Below are 22,980 nucleotides of genomic sequence, written 5' to 3' on the forward strand. Positions count from 1 at the left end.
AATGATATGTTGAAAGCCGGTTTAAATATTTTAGTTGATCCACTTACTACATTATTCAACCTAATTTTAAGACAGAAATCGATTCCTGATCAGTGGACAACTTCAGAAATAATATTACTCTACAAGAAAGGAGACCCAAAACAAATATCAAATTACAGACCCATCAGCCTTATATCGTGTGTTTATAAAATCTTCGCAACAACTCTACTACGACGTATAACTAAGATTATTGACGAAAACCAACCAGTTGAGCAAGCAGGTTTTATGAAGAACTACTCAACGATCGACCACATCCACACTTTAAAAACTATTATAGAAAAATACACGGAATATCACAAACCATTATATATAGCTTTTATAGACTATTCAAAAGCCTTCGATTCCCTGTATCATAGTTCTATATGGCAATCACTCAACGAGCAGGGCTTGAATGAAGAGTATATAGAGCTTTTAAAAGAAATTTACAGAACTAGCAAAGCTCGAGTGAAGCTTGAAGAGCCAGGACCATACTTCAAAATAGCACGTGGTGTAAAACAAGGCGACCCGTTATCACCCAAATTATTTATCACTGTTCTAGAGAGCGTTTTCAGAAATCTACAATGGGAAAACAAGGGAATAATGATAAATGGCAAATATCTGTCGAACTTACGTTTTGCTGATGATTTAGTTATACTCTCTGAAGACCCAAATGAACTAGAAAGCATGCTACAGTCTCTCAATCAAGAAAGTACGGCTAGGGGTCTGGAAGTAAATGAAAACAAAACAAAGGTTATGACAAACAAAGTTGAAGTACCTATCTATATCACATCCTCTAGATTAGAATATGTCGAAGACTATGTATACCTCGGTCATTTAATTTCCTTCAAGTCTGGCACAGAAAAAGAAATAGATAGAAGAATAAAAAACACATGGAATAAATACTGGGCCATGAAGGAAGTTTTCAAGGGAAACTTACACACAAAATTAAAAACAAAAGCAATGGACATTTGCCTTACACCTTGTTTGACATACGCAGCCCAAACCTGGCCAATAAATAAAAACACCCTGGACAAAGTGAGCAAATGCCAAAGGGGCATGGAGCGTAGTTTTTTGAAACTAAAATTAAGGGACAGAGTTAAAAACGAAGTCATCAGGAAAAGAACCCAAGCTAAAGATGCTGCTCGACATGTTCTCCGCCTTAAATGGAAATGGGCAGGCCACATACAAAGAACATCAGACGATAGATGGTCCCAAATTGTTACAAACTGGTACCCACGAGACTCAAAACGCAAACGGGGTAGACCATTAAGAAGGTGGAGTGACGATATAGTCAGGGTTGCAGGTAAAACATGGCAACGAACAGCCAGAGACAGAATACAATGGCTACAATTGGAGGAGGCTTTCACTGCTTTATGCAGTCCTTACAAAAAAGAATAATGAAATGAAAAATTAACATTACTAACATAATATATAAAAATTAGATAATATCAACTAACCTACTAACAATCTATAAAACTTGTAAACCTTAATAATAATTTTCAAAAAATGTCTGTAATTGTAAGGAAATAAAGCTATTTTTATTTTTATTTATTTTATTTAATGGAAACAGCTGCAACATACACTGAATGAATTTCTGCTCTCCTAGTAAATATTATAATATGTTGCTACAAGTAAAATTCGTATTATTAATTACAAGACGAATTAAGTTTATTAATTAACACATTAAGTAATTTATAGTGCTAGTCAAAAGTGAACACAATAAATATCCTGTTTTTATTTCAGTTATGACGATCATCTCAACACCGATCAAGGGTTATTTTTTACCGACTTCCAAAAAGGGCCTCCCCCTTTTTACGTTCGGCTGTATGTATGTTTTTTTTTTATGTATGTAAGCCAGTGATGCTTTAATTCAAGCCGTTTAAATTACAAAATGTTTGTGGTTCTTTTAGAAACGGCTTTAATTAAAACACGACACTGGATTGGCACCGCCTTCAAACTGATCAGAAGGTAGGACATAGGAAAGAAGTTATTTCTTGCTTTTTAGTTTAGGTTATTTTTTGAGCTGGAAGTCGGTTGAATTTTTTTATTCAAATTTTTATAATAGTATTATATAATATTTTATATTATTAACAATGCTTTTGTATTAAATGAGAAACTATCACAAAGCATTTGTGTTACGTCAATATGGTCTTTATACAAGGTCAATATAGGAGAGAGACTAATTAAAATTAATAATCTAAGATTACCTATAACCAATTTATGCACATAAAGTTTACCTAATTTACAATTATCTTAATGTATAAGAGTTATGATCTAAAGATGGCTATACACATCCAAATAATATGTTCTGATGTTACAAATTGGATACTTAATACAAAGTGTTGTCATTAATCTATAGACAGCTGTCTAAAGGAGCCATCAATTCCGAAAAGTTCATCATAATTAGTTGGGTTGCCAGGTCTTAAAGCCTCGTTTGCCTTGATCGCCTCCTGTTGTTTGAACCACTCTGTGTAGTCATCTAATTTCTTCATCCAAGCACCTGCAATTTAAAAATATTTAAATCATCATTATTAACCCATATTCGGCTCACTGCTAAACTCGAGTCTCCTCTCAGAATGAGATGGGTTAGGCTTATAGTCCACCACGCTAGCCCAATGCGGATTGGCAGACTTCACACACGCAGAGAACTAAGGAAATTCTCTGGTATGCAGGTTTACTCACGATGTTTTCCTTCACCGTTTAAAATAACTAGCCGTGATAGCCCAGTGTATGACCCCTGCCTCCGATTCCGGAGGGTGTGGGTTCAAATCCGGTCCGGGGCATGCACCTCCAACTTTTTAATTGTGTGCATTTTAAGAAATTAAATATGACGTGTTTTAAACGGTGAAGGAATATTTAAATAATGGTATGAAATGCACTTTTGTTTTCATCTTGAAATCATGAGTAACTAAGCGCTTTCTAGACAAGCGCGTTCCATCTCAGTCTGCATAGTTATTTAGCCAAAGAAAATACATAGTAGAGTCCTTTTCATGAAAGAAGTCCCGCGGCTAAAACCTAAACTATAATAATTAACAGCGCCTTACATAAGTGACATTAATACCGACTTTACCAAATGACTATGAGCGCCATTAAGACATTAGCGTCGCGTCTGATAGCCCATTTATTGAGGAAGGCTATGATTATATTTTGGCTGGTGGGAGGCTTCGGCCGTGGCTAGTTACCACCCTATCGGCAAAGACGTACCGCCAAGCGATTTAGCGTTCCGGTACGATGCCGTGTAGAAACTGAAGGGGGTGTGGATTTTCATCCTCCTTCTAACAAGTTAGCCCGTTTCCATCTTAGACTGCATCATCACTTACCATCAGGTGAGATTGTAGTCAAGGGCTAACTTGTAAAGAATAAAAAAAAAAAAAAAATTTTATCTCCGTATTCCTACAGGAACAGGAACCACGCGGGTGGAACCGAGGGGCGTCAGCTAGTGTTCTTTTAATTTGTGATCTTAACTTAATAAGAACATTAAACAGCGGTTTGTGCTTGTCAATGCCGCAGTGCTACTTGAAACAATAATTGCAAAATAATTCCATCAGGCGTTTATTTTATCGTATTCTTTTCAATTGTCTAACTGCCTTATACCTACAAGTATTTTTGCATAATGCTAGGTGAAATATCATTCACTTGAGTTCTATTTTCTACTGCAAAGGCGTATTAAACGAATTCATCTTGATAATTTTAATTTGAAATTAATTTACAAAGCCACGAAAATCAAGTCCGACTGCAAACAGTGCTTAGCTTCCAACATATTTAACATGTGACACGTAGTGTAATAAACTTTATAAAATTATTCATCAAAATAAACTAAAGCACTTAAAACACAGTGAAATACGATCACAAAAGTATTGATATAAACCATAACTCTTTTGAATTCGCTAATTAAAACATGAAAAATCAGGGATATGCTAAGAAGAACCACTCACTGTTAACTTCATTCAAAGAGCAACCAGTACCACCAAAATCTTCTGGCAACATCTCTTCTGGAACGTAATTTTTTAGCGTATTCATGTCAGAGTGAATGAAAATCTGAAATAAAAAAAACATTTGTTTTCACACTAATATTTTATAATATAAAGGCGAAAGTTTGTGTGTATGTTTGTTCCTCCTTTACGCTGCGGTTACTGAAGCAATTTGTCTGAAATTTGGAATGGAAATAGATTTAGCTCTGGATTAACCACATAGGCTACTTTTCATCCCGGAAAAAATCCATGGTTCTCGCGGTATTGTGGCAAACTGAAGATCACACGGCCGAAGTCGCGGGCGTCCGCTAGTAAAAATATAAAATTAAGGTTTAACTTTGGCTAAACTAGATAGTGATTAGCTGATTTTACGTCATTTTCGGCAGTCGCGAATAATGATCATTAGCCGTGAATATAGAATTGGGTCGCAATTACTTAATACGCAAATATTGAAAACACGAATAAAGGAAGGAATAAGGAACTTTTACTTTAAACAAGTTTCCTTTAATTTGAATTTTGCTCTAAGTAGTGTAATTGTATGATATCCTAGTAAAACTGTTTATATTTACTACGATAGTAGATATTGCTATTTCATTAACCGTAAGTTTCGCGAGCCTCTCAAACTTTCGAGGAGGTAGGTACGAGTAGAAGTGGGATGAGGCAGCGAGAAAATGGGTGAAAACGGGGAGACTTGTTTATTCAGAACTCCTCCGTATCCATATTCGCCTAGTACTGATTGTTTTGATAGTGACACGTGATTTATGCTGACATTTTAAACGCGTTGTTCCCTCATACGCTGGTATTGATTTGTTCGAGATTTCTATACAAATTGCTTCGACTAAAGTATTGTTTCGTTTAAATTATTATGAGTGTGAGTAAAATTGTTCGATTTTTGAACAAGTATGGATTTTTAACATCCTAAAAGTAAGTCACACATCGATTCGCGCGTCATTAAAAATAATTTTGGGTTTTTTGAGCACAAAAAACGATATTTCTTTATTATTTATTTAATAATTTTTATTTATTATTTATTTAATAGGGTCAGTCGCCCTATTATTTTTGTTATACCACAGTTCTCAACATTTTATTATCTTGATTATATTGTCTCCAAAACATCAAATTAAGTAGGTTCTAAAATAATACTAAACTATTTATAAAAATAGAGAAAATGTATGGAAAATGCGTATGACACAAAACTGCATTATTACTGTGCAAAATGATGCGATTTATTTTAAAGCTTCTTTTACGGTTATGTTTAACTGGTAATAAATGTTTTCATTTTCATATTGCGTCACAGGGCAAAGAGGGCGGGAATTTTTGATTGGTGGATGGGTTTCATTCATCCTTCGTATGATTGGATCTATTTGTTTTGGGTACCTAGGTATTGTGTTTACACTACACAAAACAAAATATTGGCAGCATTGCGTGCTTGTGTACAAAGGGACGCTATAAAAGCGCTTTTACGCTATTATTTCAAAGCTCTTTTGCGATCCTGTTTGCCTGGTACCGAATGTTTTTGTTTGAAAAGGTTAGTAAGATTCTATTGGTGGATAAAAAAATAATTATGAGGAATTTTGGTTATTTAATTTTTTTGTTACGTTACTTACTCTGTTCTTAATCTTATCCTTGAGAAAAGGCTTGATGAAATTAATGAGGGTCTCAATAACTGGTGATGTATTCACGACGTGCACTTCTTTCAATTTAACTGGGTACGCCTCCTGAAATATACAGAGAACGAAGTTGATAAAAATTGCTATTATATTGTGTTAAATGAAGCTTTGATAGCCTCTAGATAGAATGGATAAGACCTCTGTCTCCAATACCGGAAGGTTCGATCCCCAGCTGGGCAGATTGAGATTTTCTTAATTGGTCCAGGTCTGGCTGGCTGGTGGGAGGCTTCGGCCGTGGCTAGTTACCACCCTACCGGCAAAGACGTACCGACAAGCGATTTAGCGTTCCAGTACGATGTCGTGTAGAAACCGGAAGGTGTGTGAATTTTCATCCTCCTCCTTAGCCCGCTTCCATCTTAGACTGCATCATCACTTACCATCAGGTGAGATTGTAGTCAAGGGCTAACTGGTCAAGAATATAAAATAAAAAAGAATATAAAAAAAAGGTGGTCAAATCCGGTCCGGGGAATGCACCTCCAAATTTTCAGTTATGTGCATTCTCATCATCATCATCAGCCGATGGACGTCCACTGTCCACTGTAGGACATAGTCCTTTTGTAGGGACTTCCAAACATCACGATACTGAGCCACCTGCATCCAACGCAGCCTGCGACTCGCTTGATGTCGTCAGTCCACCTGGTTGGGGGTCGACCAACACTACGTTTACTAATGCGGGGTCACCATTCCAGCACTTTGGGACTCCATCGTCCATCGCGGCTCTTCGAAGTATGTACCCCGCCCATTGCCTTTTCAGCTTCGTAACTCGTCGGTGACTTGAATAAAACAAACGAACTAAGTATTTCTCTAGCTGTCGAATTGTCACGTTTGAATTTGTAACGAAAATAATTAAATCACTTATCAATATTATCAGTATATTTCAATTGCCCACTACAGTGCTAATGATAATAATCAACAAGACAGTTAAATAAAAAATGCATTTTGTTTTTAAAAATTATCGTGAGAAATCGAAGAAATAGGTAGTCAACTTTGTATAAGTACTAAAAATGTTAAATCTAGGTATTTATTAAACACTAGCGGATGCCCGCGACTTCGCCCGCGTGGAAATTAGTTTTTTACAAATCCCTCGGGAACCATGATTTTTTTCGGTATAAAAAGTAGCCTATGTGTTAATCCATGCAATAATATATCTCAATACCAAATGTCAGCTAATTCGGTTAATTAGTCGAGGCGTGAAAGAGTAACAAACATTCATATCATTAAAATCATCAGTTTTCGCAAATCTCGGGAAACCATGGATTTTTTCGGAATAAAAAGTAGTATGTGTTAATCCAGAGTAAAATCCATTTCCATTGCAAATTTTAGCCAAATCGCTTCAGTAGTAGCGGCGTTAAAGAGTAACAAACATCTAAACATACATCCAAACATCCATATAAACTTTCGCGTTTTTAATATTAGTAGGATTTTTAGTACCTAAGAGTATGTTATAATTAATCGTGTACTCGTAGTTGTAATAGGTTAGGCTGCCATTGTCTCGGCTGTTAAATCTAATTTTAATTGCACTTTGCCGTCAAAATATCAAAGTAACAGCAACTCGAGCTACTATTTAAAGCCTGCATTGTTGTTTTTGTTAATATTCTGATTAACTGAAGTACATTAATCCAATTTGACAGGCAGTGTGCAATTAAAATACAGTCAAAAACACCAAACAGAAAAAAAAATAATAAGTAATTTGCATTTTATGTCTGCAATGTTATTCATACATATAAATAACTTCTTCTTCTTCTTCTTCTTCTTTAACAAAAAATGTAAAAATTCGTATTTTTTTATTGATTTATGACTTTCTATACAAACCAACCCCTATTTCACCCTCCTCTATTTTTTTAGGGTCAAAGAGTAGGTACCCTATGTTTTTCTCCAAGGTGCGAGCTTTATGCATGCAAAGTCTCAGCCCGATCTGTTTAAAATTGCCAAAGTTTCATACAAACTTTCATCCCCTATTTTATACCCTTGTGGGTAGAATTGATCAAAATCCTTTCTTAGCGGATGCCTACATCATAACATCTACCTGCATGCCAAATTTCAGACTCGAAGCTTTATACTCCTCTCCTATAAGTAAAGGATGCTTAGCCCAAAGGTGGACCGTGAAATTAACTGATATAAAACCAAAAAGTCAACCAACCTGTACACAAATCAGGAACTTCTTGATTGCCGAGGGTGATAATTTGGCTAAATGGCTAGGCGACACCACCGAAGCATCCAGGATGTATATATCCCCACCAACCCCTTCCAGTTCCTCCTTCAGACGAACATCCCCCATCATTAGCGCCAGCTTGAACACGTTGTTGAGCTGGTCTGCATCAATGTTCTTGTCCAGACCTTGAATTTAAATTTTAAAGTATAGGCGACATTTTAAAAAATGATCATTAAATACTCCCATTCTCTATGATCAGTCTATGTTAGGGATGGATACGAGTAGTCTTAATCGCCGGATCGGTGGACTTATCGGTGTTGAGTGCGATCCTTTTAATCGTGGACTATTCAGGTCTTCAATAGCTTCAAACAAAAAAAAACGTAAAATGTGATAAGTGAGTAGAAAGAAAGAAGAAAGAAAGTTTTTAATAAACTCACTCCTAACACCATTCATGACTAAATGTAGATATTTAAAAAATATGGATTAGTAACTAAACAAAAAATTTTTTGTAGATTTTTGAATCTCTATAGATTTTTTTTATTATGTTTAATCAAGCGCTTAGCTGCAATCACGCCTGATACCTATTCACTCTTGACTTGATGATACATTCAATATGAAGGCGGCGTGGAAAACGGATGCTGGAAGAGCGTTTCACATTTCACAGTGGGAAGAGGAACTAAACCGCTTAGTACGCGTCCGAGGAATATCGAGGAGCGTGCAGACCTCTGCAATACCTAGCAGTCCTGTGATACGACGGCGAAGGTGACACAAGATTATTCAGTTCCTGAGCGCTCTCCCCAAAATATATCTTGTAGAATACCGATAAACAGGCAACCTTTCAGCGATGCTCTAAACTTTTAGGCTTAGAGTTTGTTATTGCTTCATTTCCATTAAGCCTTTTGGCATGTTTATCCACTAAATCCAAAGCAGTGAGCTGCAGGCAAATTTGGCGGAACCATCCTACAAATGGGAGCACTACTCCATACACTCTCCACACCTCCTAGAGGAACCTGAGTCTGAGGATAGAAGCTTTTCTAGTTTGAAGTACCGTTACACTTCGTTAAGAAAGCCGAGTTTTGTGGCAGCTGTTTTGCTGTTTAGGCTCAATGAATCGCCCAAATCTTTATTGGTTAATCCATGGAATAATCTAACCAAAGATGTACAATAAACAAGATACTGTTGAAGTAGCATTCCGTAGAGATTCCGTAATCTGTATCTTAAAATCTCATGTAATGATATCCACTCCAGCGTAACGCCATTCAAGTATTAAGATAAGTCAGTATAAATAGTAACAGATATGGATATAGGTATAGCAGCTTCGTAGTAATCTATCGCTAGAGACCCTTAAAGTTCTCTTAAAAATCTTTAACGGTGTTTTTCGAAGGGTCGTGTTTTTTCCTATCGTGTAAGTGACTTAGGCTTCTAATGGGACCTCAGCGGCGTCACCGGGATACGCATAAGTATCGCCTGATGATGGTAACTAGTCAAAACTGCCTAGAAAAATACGTCTAACTGGAATGGTTAATAAATCGAATTCCAGATGTCAAAACAGGTCATAGGGATCGAAAATCATTTTCTGTTCATGTCTTGAACAGACAGTCAGTACGAGAAAATTGAATTATTCAAATTATCTTCACGGACGAGAGACGAGAGTTTCATTAAAATTCGTCGAGTAGTTTTCGTTTCTGTAACGAACATACAGACAGACAGACAGACAAAAATTTTACTGATTGCATTTATAACTAGTAGACGCCGCGCGGTTTCACCCGTGTGGTTCCCGTTCCCGTAGGGATACGGGGATAAAATATAGAATATAGCTTTCCTCTATGAATGGGCTATCTAACACTGCAAGAATTTTTCAAATCGGACCGGTTGTTTCTGAGTTTAGCGCACTCAAACAAACAAACAAACTCTTCAGCTTTATAATATAAGTATAGTTGAGAGGGTTTAGGCTAATAGTCCACTACTGGCCCAATGCGGATTAAAAGACAAATAAAGTATATAATATAATAATAAAATTAGTTGTATCAGATTCACGTTCGTACACGATCAAGATCTTTGTGTTTTTTTGAAAATTATGAACACTTAAACACACAAAAAGTTTTGTTAATGACTTGCCTCTAACTTAATTACTTGTAAGTCGTTACTTTAATGTCTCATTGTATACGAGTACTTTGGGTCTGAGAAGTTTTTGTGTTATTTTTCTTTACAGATAGTTACCTCGACATATAGTAACTCGACGACCGCTTGGAGTCAATCCGGGTAGAGGAGCACCTTGCCTAAAAAAAAAACATAAAAAAAAAATAAAAAAAATATATAAAAAAAGAAATATAAACTAGAACACTTAATATATACCATAACCCATATTATATACTCGTACCATGCGTATTTTTTTAACTGAAACAGTTTTAGGAGTTATCGCCTGTTTTATCCTGGATTAGGTTATACGAGACTCTGAGTTCACTTTTGGGCACGAGTCTCCTCTCAGAATGGCGGGAGTTAAGCTAATAGTCCACCACGCTGGCCCGATGCGGATTGGCAGAATTACGTTCATTTCTTATGAATAACGTAATTGAAAAGTTGGAGGCGTATGACCCGGATCGGTTTCGAACCTAGCCCACCGAAGGCAAAACTCTTATCCACTGAATTATCACGGGTAAAATAGCAGTAGTCATCTGTTATCGCCGCGTTGTAACGACTTGCGGTACAGACGTCCGTACGAGTTCGAGCCGTCCACATTTCTTGTTGTGTAATTCTTTATGGGTTACATGGAATAGGCTGGCAGAGTGACTTGAGTGGAAAAGGGGAGTGTTTGTTAACAGTCAAAGAAACCTTTAACCCTACACACAACGTTCACAAGTGCGTGACTTCACTCAAGGTCATTCTCTGCCATTTTAGGGTCTTATTTTGATTACAGTTTAATTTGTTAATTGAGTTGTCCTGACAAATGTTGTAGGTAAATAATAACCTTTGTTCGACAAAACAATAAACAGGAATATTAGATTGGATACACATTCCATTTCAGTTTCAATTACTCACGAACACACACACACACACACACACACACACACACACACACACACACACACACTCACACGCACATACACGCACACACGCACTTGTACGCATGCTCATGCAAACAATTTTATTCTTATTTCTCACTTATTTTGCATGTTAGAATTGTAAGAAAATTATGTATTATTTGATTTATGTTAAAATTATTGTTTTTGTTTTATAATTATAATAATATTATAGTTAAGGAAGAGCGGGGCTTTCTGATACAGGTCTAGTACTTAATAGAAGGTCCCAGCCCAATCAGCTATGTAAACTTGATAAAACAATAAATTTTCATTTCATTTCAATTTCATTTTCATTTCATTTCATTTCACATTAGTTCTCTTATTTTTGTAATCAGTTCTGAGTCTGCTAAAACAGCTAATCATAAATAAATGAAATAACATTGAATGCTATTTTGAAAGTAACGACAACTTACAAAATATATATGAATTAGATCTATCGAGATGCATTTGTCAATAGCTTTCAATGTAATCACGTCAGTAATGATGAAATCTTGAGTGCCGAATTTGTTAACGTTGAGATAAAATGAGGCTTCCGAATGGTTGATAAGAAAAATAAAAAATAAACAACTATTGCCCACGTTTCAAAAGTGTATTGAAAGACAAAAAAAAATTAAAAAAAAGTGTGTGTCAGCTCCAACGCACGAATGGAGTTTACTCTTTCAGATCGATCTGTCTAAATACGTGTATGGAATTGGACCACGTTGGTGGACTATAATTAGCCTTATCCTTGTCTTTGAGAGGAGACAACAGTGAGCCGAACTTACGTTGTCCTACTAATATAATAAAGGCGAAAGTTTGTGTAAGTGTAAAAGTATGTAAATATGTTTGTTCCTCTTTTACGCTGCGGCTACTGAAGCGATTTGGCTGAAATTTGGAATGGAAATAGATTTTACTCTGGATACATAGGCTACTTTTCATCTCGGAAAAATCCACAGATCGACGCCCCGATCCCGGACGAAGTCGACAGCCGATAGACGTCCACTGCTGGACATAGGCCTCATGCATGGACCTCCCAGCACAACCTCGAGCCGTCAGCATCCAGCGGCTCCCTGCAACCCGCTTGATATCCTCGGACCACCTAGTGGGGGGTCAACCAACACTGCCGGTGCGGGGTCGCCATTCCAGCACCTTGGGACCTCAAAATCCATCGGCTCTTCGAACTATGTGGCCTGCCCATTGCCACGTCAGCTTCGCGACTCGCTGAGCTATGTCAGTGAATTTGTCTATATGACGTAATTATAAAATTTCGAATTTGCCTTACACTTTGGTGACCAGTTCAGCTAGCTCTGGGCGGTTCACATCTCGATTAGTGAAAAACTCCGGACATGCTGCCCTCATAGTGAAGTACATGTCAAGTTTCCTTTTGCATTTTTCCAATGAGAAACTACAGCCTCGAAGGAATGTCATGATGCGACCGTCATCTGTTAAAAAAAAGAACTTTAGAACAAGAAATAATCTTTAATCCAACCTTTACAGTAGTATCGCTGTAAAAATGGAGTAACTTCTCCCGTTTTCCCAATATTTCCCTTCACTGCTCAGCTCCTATTGATCGTAGCGTGATGAAAAGTATACTATAACCTGCCCAGGAGTAGGTATGAAAAATAATTGTATCGAGTTTCGTTAAAATCTGTCGAGTAGTTTTTGTTTCTATTACGGACATACAGACAGACAGACAAAAATTTTACTGATTGCATTTTTGGCATCAGTATCGATCACTAATCACCCCTGATAGTTATTTTGGAAATATATTTTATGTACAGAATTAACCTCTCTACAGATTTATTATAAGTATTAGATAATGGATGCCGCCTTGTCCGTCTAGCGGTTTGTCTAGTGACTCTGAGCCCTCTTTTAAGGCACGTACGTATAATATGTTAGTTATTAACGACGGCCACAGACGGTCAAGTGTGTGTCAAGTGTGTCGAAATGTGGTTAAGTATATGTGAGGTTTCTATGTTTTTTCAGCAGGCGTCGAGGTTCCCGATATCTAACGTCACCCGGACGTGGGTTCTGAAACTAACATACTTGGTTGGGAGCGTCTGGACTGATTCACTCCAGGTCCCGGTTTATCCCTTCCCGAACGGCCTCCTAAGCCGAGGTACGAGTCTCATAGCAGACACCCTTAAAGAGTCGTTCCGCCTTCTATCTTTATTTTAGCCTTCGGGTCTCATCAGGTGATGCTTCTGCAACCCCCCGTCGATGTCGTCGTAGTGGTCCCGTAGGGAGCCAACGGCATTTACTCAACAAGAAAAAAAATCAGCAGGCAGTGCTACTAACTTGATCGTCAATGGCTAGCGTAAAGTATTATAAACTGCGATTGAGTCATGCCATTTACCCCATTGATCAGGAAGATGCGGTTGCTTCCGCAGCCACTCCTTGATCGCAGCAAGGTCGCGGTCCCGGGTGTTCACGTCCTCGTTCAGCTCCACCCGGATTTTCTTCCACATCTCTCCTGAAGGCTGGACTAGCGTCGCTGCCGATGCCATTCTGTTGAAACCAAATCTTTGTAACTAACTGAAGTCATTGATTATACAGATAGGTTACTATCACACTTGGTTACTCTCATTTATTTATTTCTCCTTTTTTTAATTTTTAACTATACAAAATAAACAAAAAACTTATAAAAAAATTAACCCTCCCGCTGCGGGACATTTGACTGCCCAAGCAACCGGTGGTCAGGGTGAGGAACCTTCTCACAATACGCGCCGTCTCAAGAATCACTACCTTCTGTATCCGACTCTTGATCCAACTGTTAAGCGAAAGCTTCTTAAGGTCACACTAATATTATTAAGGCGAAAGTTTGTGTGTAAGTGTGTATGTTTGTTCCTTCTTTACGCTGCGGCTACTGAAGCGACTTGGTTGAAATTTGGAATGGAAGTAGACTTTACTCTGGATTAACACATAAGCTACTTTTCATCCCGGAAAAATCTATGGTTCCCTCGGGATTTGTGAAAAACTGAATTCCATGCGGACGAAGTCCGATAGGATGCTATGGTAGTAGCTAGTTCGCTGTCCTGTTAGAATCTTATTGCACTGAATTAATAGTTATAAACTTACTTAATTAAACCCTCAATAGCTCAGTGGTAAAGGGGTCGGATTAATCCCCGAAAGAAAGATGGTGGTTCGTTCCCGGCCGCTGGTCTTTTGTCGTACCCACTTATAACATTGACTTTTCCGACTAACTGGAGGGGAATGACAATAATAGTCATATCTTATAATATATGGCATCTATTCTTTAAAAAAGGGTTCCTTGTGGAATACGGGACCCTAAAAAAGATATGAAAGCTTGATTTTATTAAACCAAATTTAAAAATAAATTGCCGGTGCTTGAACCATTTTCCTTCTCTGTTAATGTAATTACATTTTTAAACGAAACCGCAACCGCATGAACCGGATTACCTAATTTAGATTTTATTTGTTTGTTAAAATTTCAGTCAACATTACTCCATAAACCGCGGTGGTAACCACTATTGTATGAAACTCACTCGCGAATGTTTTGTGCTTATGATTTTGTAGAATATAAAGTTATAGTTAAGAAAAAAGTACAAGAGAGACGGAAGAATTCATCGTGCGGGTGCCGGTCCCATAGTGCGGTATAGACTAAAGAGAATACTGCAAGCAGATGCCCGGACTTGTAATCGATAGAGGTAGGGCTAAGAACTTCCTCTGCCTCCAACTCCGGAGGGCGTAGGTTCGAATCCGGCCCGGGGCATGCACGTCCAACTTTTCAGTTGTGTGCATTTTAAGAAATTAAATATCACGTTTCTCTAACGGTGAAGGAAAACATCGTGAGGAAACCTGCACATCAGATAATTTTCTTAATTCTCTGAGTGTGTGAAGTCTGCCAATCCGCATTGGGCCAGCGTGGTGGACTATTGGCCTAACCCCTCTCATTCTTAGAGGACACTCGAGCTCAGCAGTGAGCTGAATATAGGGGTTGATAATGATGATACTAATATTATAAAGCTGAAGAGTTTGTTTGTTTGAACGACTGGTCCGATTTGGAAAATTCTTTCAATGTTAGATAGCCTATTTATTTAAAAAGCTTATAGGCTATATATTATCCCCGTATTTCTACGGGAACGGGGACCACGCGGGTGAATCCGCGCGATGTCAGCTAGTAAAATATAAAATAACAATTTTGTGGTGAAGAACAGGTAGGTACATTACCATGAATCATAAACACTGGAACGAAATAACTTTTTTTTTAATTTGAACACACATAATATCACTAAGCAATCCTTTTTTAATGTTTTTATTTTATTTCTAACAGAATTATAACTTCACTTTTCTCTAATTTCGTACACTATTTACTACATCGATCAAATTTGAAATTCAATTGTTTTAGTACTTGTCACTGACAGCTCTATCTGCCGCCATGTTGGATTTTCACTCAGGTAATGATGAATGCTACACATGTTTGTACAAGCTTATCAGTACCACTTCACTTTATCAAAACCGTATGAGTGGATAGTTTAGATTATTCATTTCCTCTTTCACATACTAAATAGTTAAACATAACATCTAATATTATAAAGGCGTAAGTTTGTGTGTCAGTGTCTATCAGTATGTTTGTTTTATACACGAAACTGGGCGGATTTAGCTAGAAGAAGAAGAAATACTTTATTGCAGACAATCTAAAACAAATTAAAGAAGAATAATTAAAACTAAAACTAAGCTTATAATGGCGGCCTTTTAAGCAATCTCTAACAGGCAACCCCTGATGACAGGATTTACGAAGAAAGAACGGGAAGCTACTATTATCCCGGAAAAGTAAATTGCTCATAGTAAAAATCAATTTCTTAGTTTACGCATATGAAGTAATTAGTTAGTTGGTAATATAATTATTGAAAAGCACGCTATGGTTGTCTTAAATGTTTTATGGGTCTACGGTTAAAAGACCGAGAAGTCCTAGGTTCCCTGTTAGCTGAATTAATTTCAGCACAGATTTCAGTTTAATTGTAGAAGAAAGGCCAAGTTTAAAAGTCGTGGCAAATATAGTTCAAAACAATTTTGTTACCTACTCTAAAATATGTTTGTTCGTTTGAAAAAAGTTTTGTAGGACTCCGTTCTAAAGGTCTATATTAAAATGTTAAATTTTTTGCAGGGTTCCGTTCTAAAAGTAAAAAAGCAATACTCGAGGATCTCTGTTTTATCCGTCTGTTTGTCTGAGTTTTTAAATAAATGTTTTTTTAAATAAAATCTATATTCGACCATTCACTATATTTATTGATGTCAATAAAAACAGATAGTATTTACCTTACCTCAAATAATATTTATATGTATAATGCACTGTACAATAAAAAATATTGTTCATCATTCATAAACGCATATGTGCAATTGGGCTACTTTATAGGAAAATGTTATTAAATAAAAATCTTTATAAAAAATTCCCGAAATAAAAGGTAAGACAGACAGACGGACAACAAAGTGATCTTATGGGTTCCGTATTATCCTTTTGAGGTACTCTAAAAATGTATATCCTTTGCATACAGAGAGTCTAAACTTCCCAATATCACACCAATGCCTCGCACTGCCGATTTCCAATATTAAAGAATCCAATAACCTTGGAGGCAATTTCACACCGGCAAAGCGGTAGGCAAATATTTCCCAACCCAATATCGGTGCTCCTTTATTTGGTAAAAAACAACGCATACAAATGTATTTGTGCAAGTTTCTCAAGCAGGATGGTAGGTACTAGCTGGTACAAGGCAAGGTGGTATACATTGCCAATCGGTTCTAGCGCAATTGGATTTTGCAAGCAGCGGTCGACATTCCAGTATTTGGTGCAGCTAAACCTGCCTAAACGTTTATTAGGCCTTTTACTTTTTAAGTACCTTTGGGCTTTAAGAAGGATATAAGTATTTAACGTAGTTCAACTTTTAATAACTACCTCGTTGGTCAAGCTGTCAGTCTGTGGTAATCATTATTAACCCTTAGCTGTAGTGGTGGTAAAAATTTACACTTATACTCTATAGTCATGGGTCCACTGGACCCGCCTATTTTTCATGTTAAATAAAATAAAAATACATTACAATTTTTAAGTTTTTATTTTTACTAAATTTTACTTTGAAATGTTAACTGTTGTATTAAACAAAGTCAAGAACAGAAACTTCTACTATTATTCATAATGGTATTTCTTTAAAACAGACGTTATTTAAAACATGCTTTCGAAAAATAATCATATAAATAAAAAAACACATCAAGGTCTTCTCAAGATACTTTGGCATATTTTTGGAAGGTACCTAGGAGCGGGGGGTGTTGAGGCACAGGTCGTGATTTTTACACACGTTCAAAAATTCAACATGGGTCCAGTGGACCCACGACTATAGTTAAGGGTTAACAATCATATTCTCACTCTCAGAGTCTATTCTTAGAATGTGAGGGGTTAGGCTAATAGTCTACCACACTGGCCTAATGCAGATTAATTATCAGACTTCACACACGTAGAGAATCAAGAAAATTCTTAGGTATGCAGATTTTCTCTGCAGAAAAAAGATTCTAGGCTCCAGCCTACTTAACCTGCTGGCAAATCCGATACTGATAAAGTGTGTCCAATGTAACGAATGACACCCAGAATTGTATCACGTCCTTAATAGATTAAAAAAACGTGTGCGTCTCAGGACGCTCGACAGACTGCTATATCCACAAGAGAAAGGGAAGCCAGAGTGCCGCCGTAACGCGTTACGTTACGAAGCGGTTTGCCCTCCCATAAGAAGTTATCACTTCAAAAATTTCCACGCAGTATCCGACACTCATAGTTCAGATTTAGTAAACAAGAATTGAATCCGGATTTTGATTTCACAATGCGTCCGAATCGACGTCTTGAGTGTTTTTATAGAACAAGACGTGCGATGGTCAGACTTTTCTCATTTTATGTAATATAGAAAATAAATCTATACTAATATTATAAAGCTGAAGAGTTTGTTTGTTTGTTTGTTTGATTGAACGCGCTAATCTCAGGAACTACTGGTCCGATTTGAAAAATTCTTTCACTGTTAGATAGCCCATTTATCGAGGAAGGCTATATTTTATCCCCACATTCCCAAGGGAACGGGAACCACGCGGATGAAACCGTGCGCGGTCAGCTAGTCAGAGATATAAAAGTGGAGGCACAGCGGCTGGCGGGCAGAACGTTTCTTCCCGGTTTACAGCTTTCGGCGGACGCGGGGTGTGCCACTAATCAGATTTTTAGTATCTACATAGCACCCGTGCAAAGCCGGGGCAGGTCGCTAGTAGTAGACAATATAAAATCTTTTTTAAATCTACTTCAAAGGTGCATTCTTCTAAAAAGCGGAAAATAACATCGTACCTATGTCATTTTTATTGATCGGTTTGAAAGTGGTGCTATTTTACATGTGCATCGTACCTATGTCATTTCTATTGATCGGTTTGAAAGTGGTGCTATTCTAAATGTGCTTTTTATTTTACATGCATCTTTAAAGTCGGTATTTTTTTTTTTTGTAGAAAAGATTATATTTTTCTGTTTTTAGTATAACATAGTGACCGTAAACGTCACAGTATGGGAAATTTGGTTCACTTATTTCAGCGATTTTGGTTTTAACACAAAAATATTAAACCGATTTTCGTAAAAATTAAATGCGAGCAATCTGGAACTATACCTACTCTTTCAAACAAAATAGTAACTTTCAAAATTTATTAACAAATGACGATATTATGAGGTATCAAACATTTTAAGAAAACTAAACATACTCGTCGAAGAACCTCCTCCTTTTTTGGAAGTCGGTTATAAATTAATCGATACCTACCGGTTACGATACACACAATAACACAATGGACGCTGGTTATAATTGGTACTTGTACGTAAGTATAGACGTGGATGGAATAAATAAGTTGTGTTATTATACGAAGGCCCAAATTTAGTGCTTTTAAAATTAAGTACGCTACTTACGTCTATAAGAATCTTTAGCATTCAGTTTTGGTATAAACTCGTATACAATTATTTAGCAACAATGCTATAGAACATATTGCTAATCTTCACGCACACATGATATGAACAAAAACGATTTACAGCTCCTTATAAATCAACTAGCTGACGCCGCGCGGTTTTACCCTCGTGGTTCCCGTTTCCTTAAGAAAACGGGGATAATATATAGCCTGTAGCCTTCTTCGATAAATGGGGTATCTAACACTGAAAGAATTTTTCAAATCTGACCAGTAGTTCCTGAGATTAAGTTCAATCAAACAAGCAAACTCTTCAGCTTTATAAATTAGTATAGAGTTTATATGATTACTCTGAAATCTGAGTAATAAACAGTGATGTTGATTCTCCAATATTAAATTGATGAGGCAAAATATTTGCTAGGCAACCTAATGAAGAATATAATAAAAATAATTAAAATTAATTATATTAATCAATAAATATAATTAATTTTAATTAATATATTTAATACTATTAATTGATTAATAATGCAACATTTTCCGAGGATGATCCAGTTCCAAAGCCTACTTACTTATTACCAAAATTCAAGGGTTGACAGGTTTATTTGGTCAAAAGAAAAATAAGGTCATTATTAATATTAATAATAATCTTCCGCATAGAAACATCATCACCATCTATTCAAAATATCACTAATTAAAAATCGGTCCAGGCGTCTTTGAGTAATCGGTGTACATACATGAAAAAAATACCGACCGAATTGAGAACCTCCTTCTTTTTGAAGTCGGTTAAAAAACAAATCCATTTCGACTCCAAAACTGATTATTATCTAAATAAAATAAAATCGTACCACAGAATAAGTCGCATACCATCAAACCAGAATGATAGCTTGTTACGCTGCTTGTAAAAGTCGGTTAGCTAATTTTATAAGAAAAAAATAGAAATAGCTTTATTTCTGACACAACCGATAAACAACAAAGGTAAATGGATACAATCGGATATTTTACGACAGTATTATCTCAATCTTTGCCTAAATAATTCTTAATGATCTAAAAAAAACTAAATAGGTAATTTTTGTAAACAATCAAAATTGTAGATATAATGATGATTATTGCATGATGATTGCGTGTTGTATCGATATAATGATAATATTTTGAAGTCATCATTTTTCATGATATTTTCCTCAATTTTCCAAGGCTTATTATAATGCACTTAGCAGAAATAAGATGGTACCAAATTAATATTGAGCATTAACTTATTGTTAAGTTTCAAGCTCCGTTATTTCAAATCGCTAGGTGCATAGTTTTCAATATTTTAATTACGATAAAAAATGTCTTTATCGGAAGTTAGTAGAACTTAAAATATGAAAAAGTTGACCTATTTTGATTACCAGCTTACTTAGCCAACATTACGATAATTTGTGAAAAATCAAAAACTTGTAATAAATTTTTTTTTGTGATAATACTTAAGCATTTGTAGTATTTCATTTAAATATCAATAGAAATAATTTGTTAAATTATTACACTATCCTTCTCATAATTAATATTATTTATTTAATCAATAATTTAATTTATTTGATATAAGTTAAATTCAAAACTCACTTTGCGATTCCAAATTTGAAACTTCAATAAAACGAGTTATCACCGCACCGGTACCAAAACGTCTCGCGCTATAAGCCTCCCAACCTAACTGAGTACCTTCGACGGTTTAACTTCAGAATCCATGTTCTTTGAACCTTGCAAAGGTTGCGACATTGTTGTCTAGTCTCTACAGTGATCTCAAATTATTGTAGACGCTAGGTTTAGTTTTTCCTGTTCGTGAAAAGTTATGGTAAAACAAAGCTATGACGTTGGTACGTCATACGAGTAATTGTGTTTAATGGAAACTGTATGGGAAGATTGAAAACCAAGTATATAAATAAAAAAAATTGAAATGTCTTTTTGTTGTCCTTTATAATATCAACACTACTTTTAGGTATCATGCACAGAATAAAGAATGATACAGAATGAGTCTATACAAGCAACGCAGGCTGGTGAAACCCATAAAAAAACATCGCGTCTCGTTGACATCTGCATATACAATCTTTCTTCAAAATTTGTATTTCAAGATTTAAGAACAACAATTACGTAAATTGATATCATTATAGAAAAATAATCAACAATTAGCTTAAAAATACTCCATCTTATTTTTATTTGTTTTTGTGAACAGTTTTAAAAATATTTAAAAACGTAAGACGCCATTTTTCTTGAATACTATTGAAAATTACTAATGTGACGCTTCGTGCTGTACTAACTCGAGAATGTATTTGTTTTTGAATTTGTATTTGAAATGGCTGCATCTTTGCCGTGTTCCGTACGCTCATATTCTTTAATCTGTGGTATCAGCCGTGATATCCCAGTGGATATGACCTCTGCCTCCGATTCCGGAGGGTGTTGGTTCGAATACGGTCCGGGGCATGCACCTCCAAGTTTTCAGTTGTGTGCATTTCAAGAAATTAAATACCACGGTGAAGAAGAAGAAAAACATCGAGAGGAAACCTGCATACCAGAGAGAATTTTCTTAATTCTCTGCGTGTGTGAAGTCTGCCAAACCGCATTGGGCCAGCGTGGTGGACTAACCCTTCACATTCTGAGAGGAGACTTGAGCTTAGCAGTAAGCCAAATATGGGTTGATGAATGATGATGATGATCAGGTATCAGCGCTGTATGTCCAATATTCGCTAGCTGCGTGCAGCAGAATACTGAGTTGGAACCTTTTTCAAGGTTATGCCAAACATGACATAGTTTAATTACTGTGACATAGTGGGGTTTAGACTACTTTTGGTTTTTGTCTATTGCTCAAGGTATCAGGCACTACAATAGTTAAGGTGTTAAGTGTTGCACAATTTTAAAATAAATGCTTAAAACAGCGGTAACGTAACGTAACGCATTACAGTTGATGTTGGCACGTTTGCCACTTGCATTTGACAGAACGAACTTCGGACTGTTTTTACGACCACAGACTGTTGTAAAAGTTTCTGTGTTGTTGCTGTCATACAATCGTTTTAACAAAAAAATTTAACCGACTTCGAAATCACAAAATTTATCTAAAAAGCGAAAAATTACATCATATTTGCTACTTTCTGATCACTTTGAAGGCGGTGCCAAGCGGTGGCGTATTAGTTAAAGCCGTTTCTAAAAGGACCACGGTGTTTAAATCCTAATAGCTTATGATTTAATCGGCTTAAGTTAATGCATGCATCTGTGTTGGCACCGCCTTCAAAGTGATCAGAAGGTAGCACATATGATGTTATTTTTCGCTTTTTAGTTTATTTTTGAAGTCGGCTCAATTTATTTGTTGAAAAGATTTATTATTTAGGTTATTTTTCTGTTTTTAGTGCGTCCTAGCATTTAAGTAGCATGTAAGTACCTACACTTCACCAGAAACTATCTTTATTACAAAAAGCATTCGTTCTACTTAGCTATACAAAAGGCGAAAAAAAAATCGATTACAGTTACTTAACCTACTTCTTTTGTGTTGATTAGATAACAATACGCAAAAAGCAATTCGAAGCATAGAACCACGCAGCGATAATTAAAATCGATAAACTGGAAACAGTTCGATAAATCGATGTCATAATCGATTCGCAATACCATCTTGCACTTCGCCCCACTTCCTCGCTCTGATTCACTCGGTGCTGCAATATTATCCGTTTATATCTACGCCTGTTTTCTAACATATTCGTATGTAAGACAAGCGGACGCCCGCGACTTCGTCTGCGTGGAATTCAGTTTTTTACAAATCCCGCGGGAACTACGCATTTTTCTGGGATGAAAAGTAGCCTATATGTTAATTTAGAGTAAAATTAAAGGCGTTAAAGAGTAACAAACATCCTTACAAACTTTCGCGTTTATATTATTTGTAGGATTTGTATATAGGTATGGTATAAGGTATGGACGTTGTGGTCCCAAGGTGCTGGAATGGCGACCTCGCACCGGAAGGCGCAGTGTTGGTCGACCCCCCACTAAGTGGACCGAAGACATCAAGCGGGTTGCAGGGAACCGCTGGATGCTGGCGGCTCCAGCAGTGGACGTCCAGCAGTGGACGTCCATCGGCTGATAATGATGATGATGATGATAATGATGATGATGATGATGATGATGATGATGATGATGATGATGATGATGATGATGTATATAGGTGTACGTAA

General features: G+C 36.5%; 1 protein-coding gene across 1 annotated transcript; it reads right to left on the reverse strand.

Annotated features, from left to right (window-relative positions):
* Positions 1 to 1,553: 1,553 nt before the first annotated feature.
* LOC112048922 (alpha-tocopherol transfer protein-like) lies at positions 1,554 to 20,540 on the reverse strand. Its single transcript, XM_024086629.2, has 8 exons — positions 20,393 to 20,540; positions 13,227 to 13,378; positions 12,153 to 12,312; positions 10,032 to 10,090; positions 7,800 to 7,996; positions 5,597 to 5,707; positions 3,954 to 4,056; positions 1,554 to 2,518 (listed from the first exon to the last, which is right to left on the reverse strand). The coding sequence occupies exons 2-8, from the start codon at positions 13,375 to 13,377 to the stop codon at positions 2,367 to 2,369; spliced, it is 933 nt and encodes a 310-aa protein (XP_023942397.1). The 5' UTR covers position 13,378; positions 20,393 to 20,540; the 3' UTR covers positions 1,554 to 2,366.
* Positions 20,541 to 22,980: the final 2,440 nt, after the last annotated feature.

This window comes from Bicyclus anynana, chromosome 8 (assembly GCF_947172395.1).
Source record: "Bicyclus anynana chromosome 8, ilBicAnyn1.1, whole genome shotgun sequence".
Lineage (NCBI taxonomy): Eukaryota > Metazoa > Arthropoda > Insecta > Lepidoptera > Nymphalidae > Bicyclus > Bicyclus anynana.

What these genes read in the sequence shown, in the direction of transcription:
- LOC112048922 (XM_024086629.2), bottom strand. Translation starts at nt 13,377, where the DNA reads ATGGCATCGGCAGCGACGCTAGTCCAGCCTTCAGGAGAGATGTGGAAG. An exon ending in TCGAGTTACTATATGTCGAG is followed by an intron (nt 7,997 to 10,031) that starts GTAACTATCTGT and finishes TTTAAATTCAAG; the next exon opens with GTCTGGACAAGAACATTGAT. An exon ending in CTCTTTGAATGAAGTTAACA is followed by an intron (nt 2,519 to 3,953) that starts GTGAGTGGTTCT and finishes TTTAAATTGCAG; the next exon opens with GTGCTTGGATGAAGAAATTA.